The sequence below is a fragment of the Diospyros lotus genome, unplaced genomic scaffold, assembly GCF_014633365.1.
Source record: "Diospyros lotus cultivar Yz01 unplaced genomic scaffold, ASM1463336v1 superscaf1, whole genome shotgun sequence".
NCBI lineage: Eukaryota > Viridiplantae > Streptophyta > Magnoliopsida > Ericales > Ebenaceae > Diospyros > Diospyros lotus.
The window spans coordinates 2,308,166-2,318,088 of record NW_026267104.1 but is presented as its reverse complement, the minus strand read 5'-3'; the positions used below and the strand labels follow the sequence as shown (position 1 = coordinate 2,318,088).

At 38.1% G+C, this 9,923-nt stretch overlaps 1 protein-coding gene across 2 annotated transcripts; it reads left to right on the top strand.

The window, feature by feature from the left end:
* The first annotated feature begins 200 nt into the window (after positions 1-200).
* Positions 201-9,769, top strand: LOC127792945 (uncharacterized). Of its 2 annotated transcripts, none has more exons than XM_052323628.1 (4): positions 201-467; positions 948-1,920; positions 5,503-5,909; positions 8,954-9,769. In XM_052323628.1, exons 2-4 carry the CDS (start codon positions 1,020-1,022, stop codon positions 9,686-9,688), a joined length of 2,043 nt encoding a protein of 680 aa, XP_052179588.1. In that variant the 5' UTR covers positions 201-467; positions 948-1,019; the 3' UTR covers positions 9,689-9,769. The 2 variants fall into 2 exon arrangements, with proteins under 2 accessions (XP_052179588.1, XP_052179587.1); XM_052323627.1 differs by having other exon boundaries at positions 201-588.
* Positions 9,770-9,923: the final 154 nt, after the last annotated feature.

Sequence of the window (9,923 nt, the reverse complement as noted above, 5' to 3'; positions counted from 1 at the left end):
TTTTAAAAAATTAACTATTTTTGTAGAATTTTGTTGGGTAATGGTTTATAAGACGAAAGTGATTTAGACAGATATTTTTAAGATTAATAGTAAATTCAATAAAAATAAATATTATATGAAAATTTGAGGTAAGGAATGGACGAGGAGGAATTGCTACTGCCAGTGTGGTGTTTGCTATTTATACTCTGCTACTTCTGCATCCCACATTTGTGCAGCAGCTCTTGGCTTCTTGTAAGCCGTAGAGATACTTTGTAGTTAACGGACGAAGGAATGGTATGGTGATTATCGAAACCCTAATCTGCCAAGGCGGAGTTCATGATCGTGGAATCTTATCTCCGTTGTATTCGCTTCACATGCATTTGCTTCTTCGTTTCGGGATTGGAAAATTAAGCAATTTTGACCATTTCTCTTCATCTTCGTGCTCTTCGTCTTCTTCCAGCCTTGGTTCACCAAAAGCAACTAGAGTGGTGAGTTGTCGGGAAAATCAAATGCTTTAAGTTTGAAATGGTTTGGGCAATTGGTTCGTCCATGTCTCGATGAGTCCGGCTGTTGCTGTTCCTGGTTTACTCTGATTCTCTGGAGAACAAGGTAGATGCTTATTTGGGACTAGGGTTCTGATCTTTTGGGAATTTATGCCGTTAGCATTAAGTTCAAGAGACAAAGGAACTAGATAGAAAGACTTGGCCTTTCTGATTTGGTTTTTCCTGATTTTTCCTGTTGTTTGATGCCCCCAAGGGTTTTGTTCCGCAACTGCTTTTTGCTTCAATTTACTTGGCACTTTATTGTGTTCTGGCTTGAGGCATTGTCTCTTGGTTGTGAATAGTAGGGATTGCCTGTCATTTGATTATTGCCTCACAGAAATTTAGCATCTTTTGGTTCTGGGGTAGCAGCATATTTGATACATGGAAATTTTCATCTTCGTTTTATTTCTCTCTTTTTTGGTTCAGAAGTGAAATGAAGAGGAATATCTAAATTTAGGAGCTTGGGTTGAGTTTGTCACCGGGGAGGCAAGAGCAGATATGGACTTGTGGATTGCTATTGCAGCTGCCAGTGCAGGATATGCAGTCAAACACTGGCAGAATCTTTCGAGGGATAGGCAAAGTTCGCCGGACTTTGAGTCCAAGTTTGTGAGACAAGAGTTATCACCTGTCACGGGGCTTCTTCGTGACAAGAGTCATCTCTTCGGCAGATTGACGCAGGCAAAAATGCAAGATGGTGATGTTTCCATAGAAACAGAATTACAAGTTGAGCAAAATGCTTCAGCAACTGATGTGGCTTCTGCTAGTGAGCTTGACAATAAGAAACTAGATAATGTGGGCAATCACGATGACTGCAATTTACTCTCTATATCAAGTTTTCCTGCTAAGTATTTGAGCAATGAAGACTTTCACAAGGCATGGGAAGTTTTAGATGGAAATCCCAATGTGTCCGAGAAATCTGGCAATTCTTTTCCTGAAACTTCTACGACAGAAGTAGGCACATCTTACAGGTTTGCAAGGACTAGAAGTTCTCTAAGGAGTATATGGTCCAACATGCAATTCATTAAACCTTTAACTTCCCTAGAAAGTTGTGTTATGGCTCAATTATATAAGGAACATATTGGAATGAAAGAGTATGTGCTTAGTTGTGTTCCCTCACTGTCTTCCCCAGCTGCTAGACCATGTATTGTGACAGATGGAAGGAGAATAATCAGCAAAGCAATGGATGGTTCGCTTTCTTCGCACATTGAAATTGACGAAAATAAGTTGAACAAGAAAATCTGTTCAGTGGAGAATACGACTGCCTCTAGGGTTCTTTCACTACCAAATGCTGGGTCCATGGAACCACTGAGGAGGAGACTTAAGGCAGGGAAAGGTCCCAATGCAAAATTGAACAGTTCTAGTAAACTGGTTGATGGAAAACTTTTCCATTCATTAGCTGGTATGTTAATTTTCTCTGGATAAATTTTCTTTTCAATATATGCATGAATATGATACAATATCAAGAACTCTGTCTTATAATTTATTTTCTTTTGTTTTTCTTGCATTCAAATTTCAAGATAATAATATTTCTTTTCAATTTGCAGTAGTTTACCTTAGAATCCTAACTGCGGCCTCACCAGGTTTACCTCAGAATCAGTTTTGAGAATTCAAGCACTGCTATCTTCTTGTTCTATGTTTGTTTTCTATTTTTGATGAATAAACCAGGATCAATTTCCCAGTACTGAAGATTATGTCTAAATTGGGGACCATACAATAACTTAAAAGGAGGAGAGGAAACATACCCTTGCCAAAGTTTATTTCTAGTGATATTAAAAAGGTCAGGAAATGTGGGCTATGCTGGAACCATGTATCTAGTAAGAACCTCACTTGTTCCCTACACCTAATTTTAACAAGATGCATCTAAAAAATTTGTCCCATCCTTGAATAATCCACCGCCGAAGCACAACCTGTTGATGGGTCCTAGCAATGCAAGTGAACTAATCTCCCCAAACACTTGATGGCCTGTGGGGGAACCATCTATCTATTTGGAACCTCACTCATACCCTGTTAAGATGCATCTAAAATATTGATCTCACGCCTACATAATCCCCCTAAGGGATCCTAAGCACCCTAGTAGGCCAACCTCCCAAAAGAACTGTATTTATCCTTGATATTTCTATGCCAATGACTAATTCTCTCATTTGTAGACCTTTGAAGGTACTTCTCCTAATGGGCAATCACACCTTCCACCACCCTACTAAATGGTACTTAAAATTGACACCACCTCCCCCACCCTACAACAACAACAACATATCCAGCCTTTATCCCACTATGTGGGGTTGGCTACATGAATTCTAGACTTCCTTGTATTTCTGTCTTTTGTCATATCTTCATTTATGCCCATACACTTCATATCAAATTTTAATGTCTCTTCCAAAGTCTTCTTGGGTCTGCCTCTACCTTTTTTTTGACTAATTGTTCTATTTCATCAACTCTTCTCACAAGAGCGTCTCTTGGTCTTCTTCTCACATGATCAAACCATCTTAGTTTAGTCTCTCTCATCTTCTCATCGATTGGCACTACTCCTACCTTATTACGAATAACCTCATTTCTAATTTTATCTTTTCTTGTATGGCCGCACATCCATCCTAGCATCCTCATCTTCGCTACGCTCGTCTTTTGCTCATGCTGGTATTTGACTGCCCAACTTTCTGAGTCATACAACAAAACTGGTCCTATAGCTGTCCTATAGAATTTTCCTTTCAGTTTTAATGGGATTTTACCATCACATGACACCCCCGATACATTTCTCCATTTTAGCCATTGTTTTTCCCCTTTTAAATCCCACCACCTAATTCTTAGATTTTGTTTTATGTGATTTTTTCTCTTCCAATTTCTTACTTGAACGTCAAATACCAAAAGTTTATGTTGAGTAGTCAAACACTCCCCCGGTATCACCTTACAATCCCTACAGCATAATCGATCCTCTTGTCTCATGAGGAAGTAATCTATTTAGGTGCTTGATGTAACATTTTTATATGTGATTAAGTGTTTGTCCCGTTTTTTGAATTTAGTATTGGTTATGATGAACCCATATGACTTAGCAAAATCTAGAATAGACTTACCCTCATTATTAATTTCTCCGAATCCATACCCTCCATGTACCTTTCTATAGCCGCTTTTGTCTCTTACTCACGTGACCATTTAAGTCACCTCCTATAATCACTTTCTCTCCTCTTGGTATTATTTGTATGAGTCCCTCTAGGTCTTCCCAGAATTTTGCTTTTATCTCCTCATCTAACCCCGCTTGTGGTGTATGTGTCCTAAAGATATTCATAGTTATTCTTCCTAGACCAACATTTACCATAATAATTCTATCCCTTATTCTCTTTATATCCACTACCTCATCTACTAAGCTTTTATCCATAATAATCTCCATTTCATTTTTCGCTCGATCATTTCCTGTGTACCATATTTTATATATAGTTTTTGATAAAGTTTTTGCTTTTTTCCCTACCTATCTCATCTCTTGAAGGCACATAATATTAATTTTTCTCCTAATCATCACATCTACCACTTCCATAGTTTTGCCTGTTAATGTTCTTATGTTCCATGACTTAATCTTTAATCTATGATTTTGATTTTGGCTTTGGCTTTGAATTTGATTTTGTTTTTGATTTTGGACTAGCTTCTTTACTCGTATTCATCCAAGCAAATGCGAGAACCCTTGCTCATTTGTCATTACATCCGGGCGTCGATGCAGCGGCCCTAGCTCACTTGACACTACATGCGGGTAGTGTAGCACATCGCCATGAAGGGTTACACCCCAACGGTTTTTCATAGTTTGTCTAGAGTTCATGTTTTGGATCTAACTAGGTTTTATGTTGGTTGTCGGTTATCTAACACAACCCTCCTCCTTTATCCTGGCTTGGGACTGGCAGTGGATAATATCCCCAGACAGAGTTCACCTCTCCCGCCCTGTCAAAGAATAAAATTGAGACCACCTCACCCTCTCAAAGAAAGCCTTTATGTAACTTCTCTAACCAAACTAGGGATACTAAAAAAAGGACATAGAATACCTAGGAAGACCAGAAATGATACCATTAAGGATGTAATGGAAAATGGAAGAAAAGTAATGAAATTTGTGATGGCTATTGAATAAGCTTCATTTATTTTCTCAATAATAAAGCCTTTGACCTTTTTATTCATTTGTAAAATTTTCTTTAGATTCCATCATCATCATCAACTGCATCCTATCCTAATCAAGATAGGGTCAGTGGCATGTCATTCATAATATTAATTGACTTCTAAAAGTCACATTGACAATACAAATCCATGCAAAAGAACAATATGGAAAATTTTACAACAAATGCCCTTTCTAATTTAATCCTCTAGATTAGGAATGAATCAATGATGAGATAAAGTTTCAACATCATCTTCAAAGAAAAGTTTCATGAGATGGTAGTGAATGAAGATAATTGATTTAGAGTCTTAGTTGTAGCCACGTGAAAAGTAGTACCTCAAGCCTCAGAGAACGCATTCCCTTTGACCCTAAAAAATCCCTGTCAAAAATAATTGCCACAAGACATCCTTGAGCTCATACTAGAAAGGGTCATATCGCCTTTCTCCCCACTTCAGTCTATCAGTGATTTCATATATAACCTCCCAAGACTCCTTGCCTTTCACCCACTAGCATTGACTCAGAAGTTGAAGCTTCCTCTCTGTCCAAGCCAGTCTTGCCCCGGTGGAAGCCATCGCCCATAACAGAGAAACAACTACTGTTTTACTGCTGGTCTAGATCTAGGAGAATTTCTGCTAGCTGAGCAGTCCAACCTCAATAGTTCTAGAGGTACCCCTTTGATAGAAACCTTATTACTTGAAAAATAGCTGGGTAGAGGGCAAACAGGAAGTTTCAGAATCAAGAAAAATATCTGTTTGAGAATAACAGTATTCTGATATGGCACTCAATTCGTTTACTTAAGTGATACCAGTATTCTGACCCTAAATTATATCAGTTCTCTAACAGTGTTGCATTCATCAGGATCGTCCCATGGTGAACTTATTTTCTGCCTTGGGGTATCTATAGGCGTAATATCTTCTCTTATAGCGAATAAAAGGGAGGTAGACAGATTGACTCACTTGTTAAAGCAGACTGAAAACTTGGTTCAAGATCTGCAAGACGAACTTGAGATGAAAGATTCACTAACCGTGAAAGAGCTTTCCAGTGAGCATTATGAGCCACATGACACGCTTAACGGTTCATCTTCATCTGAACATAATTTGGCTGGATCAGTGAAATTTGATACAAAAGAATTGCTTGATCAGAAGGCAGAAGATGATTCAAAATCTATGAGTAAAATTGAAGCAGAGCTTGAAGCTGAACTGGAAAGGTTGGAACTAACCATGAAATCATCAAGTTTGGAGGGAAGACTGTCAAATGTGGTTGAGGTACTCACCTGTATGCCATTGTTTTTATATGCCTGGTAGCTTGTTGATTTACAATCTGCATCATAGCAGTGGCATACCCAAAAAGTGCACGGGGGGTGATAACTGATAACCTAAAGTGTAACTACATATATATGAACAATAACTTCATTGGAAAGTATGTTGGTATGATATGTTAATTGCTACTTCTGATTAGAAAGACAGAATTGTAAAATATTGTAGTTCATATGCAATTTTGTCAATAAATTCAGCACCTCAAGAATAAAACCATTTTAAGTCAATTAAATTAGCAGAGCACCCTAATTCTTATCTTGGCTATCAGTTTCTTTATGGTTTTTAAATGTCAAATAATTTATAGAGATATGTAGAACAATGAAATTTGCTTGCTTGAGACAATATAATAAACGTCTTGTTTCAGTGATTTCAATTATTTGGCTGGAGAATACCCTACGAATATACCAATAGGGCAACAAACCACCAATAACCTTACATAACATATCCAAATGCTTAAAAAATGAAATACCTAAATAATTGATATTCAATTTGTACTAAATATGTCAACTGCAGACTTAAAGAGGAAAAACACTCCCTAGTTTGGGGAAGGGTCATATCAATGTAGGATTACGACCTGTTACGTGACAATATTAAAATATTTGGAATAAGTTGAGGGTAGGTGCTTTGGCTCATGTTATTTGCAGACAATATTATTTTGGTGGTTTAGACAAAAGAATGCTAAAGTCTTCAAGTTGAGTAGGTCAAAACCTATGGGGAATGTAAGTTTAGTAAAAATAGAAGTGTGGATGATGTGGCAGTGAGATTTGGATATAAAGTTATTCCTAGAAAATATTAATTTAGGTATCTTGGATTAATTGCTGAAAAAGAAGTGAAGCACTCATGGAATTAAAGTAGGATGGATAAAGTGGAGTGCAAACAACATTTTATGCAATCATAAAATTCCTTAAATCAATTTTATCACACAGCTATCTATATTATATGGCTTAGAATGTTAGGTTGTTGAATATTAAGATATGTAAAAGTATGAGTGTAATTGAGAATGTTAAGGTGAATGTGCAACCATACTAGAAAAGGCAAAATCAGGAACAAGATTATGCATATTAAGATTTGAGTGGTATCTATTGAAGATAAGATATGCAAGGTGTAGTTAAGATAGTTTGAACATGTGACAGAAAGACCAATATACATACATGTGAGGCAATTGGATGGAATGGAAAAAGTTTGTAAAAAAGGTGAAGGATAACCAGACATGACATGAGATATAATGACTTTATAGAAGGTAAAAGAAAAAAAAAGAAAAGAAAGAAAGACTTTAAAGAAGATATGGCATTGATAGAGATGATTACAGAGCTATAATTTATGTAGGGATGATGTTGTTGCTATTGTTGTAAGTTGAGGGTTAGAGCAAATTTAGAATTGGGTAATTGAGATAGAATTAGTGAAACTTTTTGAGGAGAATAACTACCAAATAGCTGTCAGGCTAGAGTAAAATTTTGGGTGTTTTGGCAGTGGCCTATTTTCATTTCATGGTAATTTATTGACTGCAGCCTGTATGCTCTGTTTTAGATTGTACATAAAATTCATTTGTGTAATGACTTATTCATTGAGCTTCCAAGTGTTGCTAAGGTTTTTCTTGTGGATCTTGTGTTAGACTTCCTCAAGAACTTGGCTCTTATTTCTACGTTGGCCTTTACCTGTATGGTTTTAGGATGAACATTCCAAATGATCCAGCATGCTGTGGGGACCTTGGTATTCTGTGGTCTACTGGGTAAAGGCGAAGGCCAGCACTTAACCGTGTATGAGAAATAGTTTCCTTAGGTGAATTCAACTAAGTGAGAGAGATTTCTCCATTTTGGGGGTCCACTAGAACCTCTTAAACATCTGGGTCATTCTTCTTAGAAGCTGACTGCCTCACCAAACTGAAGCACATTTAGCCCCTGTGCTCTCTATGACGCAGTTCTCCATTAAGTCAAAGGAGCTTATGCATTTTTTTTTGGAAGGGTGGATAACTTTATGAGTTAAGAGTTGGGTGTATGGTCAACCACTTGATGACTCATTTAGATTATTTTTTTGATTTGTTTATGTTGAGAGGAGCATTTTCCAAACATTATTCAATCTTCCCTGCCCCAGGCAATCTCTGATTGGATTCCTATTTCATTGGAGTGTGGCAGTCTTAGGTGTGGGCCTACCCCTTCAGGTAGAGATGACAATCAGGTGTAGCCGCCTAAAAACCTGGCCTGACCCAATATACTAGGGCCCTGCCTAGCCTAGGGTTCTTGGCCTAAGGCCCGTTTGCCCACCTGGCTCATTCCAAATTTTAAAAAATTTAAGAAAAAAGTTTCAAAGATTAATAAGTCTAACACTAGGACCAGACCCAGTCAGTTGGATCTGTGGAATCTGAAGGGATCAGATCCTATTGGATCTGACCATAGCTTCGAGTTCAGGTGCCATATTGTGGCTTGACCAGAGGGGAGGGGGGACAGCGAACCTCCTGCCAACAGGCCAAAGTTGCTTGCTGACTATCAGCCACTTGTTAGAAATAGTTGTAATGAAGGATTGTGTTCTGAGGCTTCAAAAAAAGGGAAAAAAAATCAAATTTTGAGTGCATTTAAGCAAATAATGCAATAGGTTACACTTGCTGATACCCTCTTTTAACACAGACCAACACTGGTCAATCTCATGAACGTAAGTAGTGACCTGGGCAACGCTGATATATAACTTGACATGTTTGTATTATTATTATTATTGTAAGTAAATATGCATTTATTAGTACCACTGATATATAACTTGACAATCAAGCCTCTGGCATTTTCATTTCAATTTCTGTGGTGTTTAACTGACGGTTTTATGTACTTTCCATATGAATTATTCTTGTTAATGATGCACAATGAGATGCCTTATTTGAGATAGGCAGGAAGACCTTGACCCTTTTCTGCATTTAGTTAAAATGATGCCTCTTAACTTCATTCTCACTAGTACCATCAATTAGTTGGTTTTACGAATTTTTAATGGAGGGCATAAACTTTCTGCAGCCTGACCCAGACTTCATACCAGGCATCACTGAGGGTGAATTGGTACCTGAGATGTTTGGTAAGCAAGGTTATCCCCAACCTTGTGCGGACCAAGATGGTAGTGGCACCTCCACCCCACACACAGCAAACTATGTGGTTTCTCCCCACAAGTTAACCTTGCGTCTGCATGAAGTCATTCGATTGAGGATGGAAGAACGCATCAAGGAGCTGGAGAAAGCACTTGAAACCAGCGAGAGGAAGCTTCACTTTATGGAATCAGAGCATAAGATGTTATTGAGGGATTTATCAGAGGGCAAATTAAGATCATCCTCTCAGAAAATAAGTCCAATTGTGATGCAAGAACCGGACTCATTAGACCAAGCTGTAGTTATCAACCTGGCAGGGGAAGCTTTAGATGCATACCATGAGGCTTATGATGAATTTATGAAGATGAACGAGTCTGAGGAGGCTGACCGGCAAGATACCCCCGCGGCATTGTCTGATCAAAATGGTTACCAACCAGACCATACAACCGGTAATAGTAAAGCATCGCCAGCTCTGTTTCCTGATAACTTAACAAGCTCGTTGGAGGAACACATTTCATCTGGTGATATGCATTTTAGTCGGGGGGATGAAACTGGCGATAGCGATGATGAGATGGAAAGCCTGTTGATAAAGCAGATAGTGGAGAAATCCAGGAAAAATTCTTGTGTAGTTAGTGCAGAAAATGGCATTGTTTTCGTTGGACGAAGATGAGCCCTTGTATTAAACAAAACGATTTTGCAAGGTAGAAGTAGTAGTGTGGTGATTAATACACACCCAAGTTGTTCTACGTAATTCTTGCAGTTGCAATTTTACTTTCTCCCCTTACTCTTAATTCACATTGTCTTGTTCTTTCCTCCAAGGCTTGAATGATTTTCTTTTCCGCCGAGAGTTTAACTGCGCCTGCATCCTGCCTGATGATCAATGGGTTGGCAAAGTTGTTTTAATT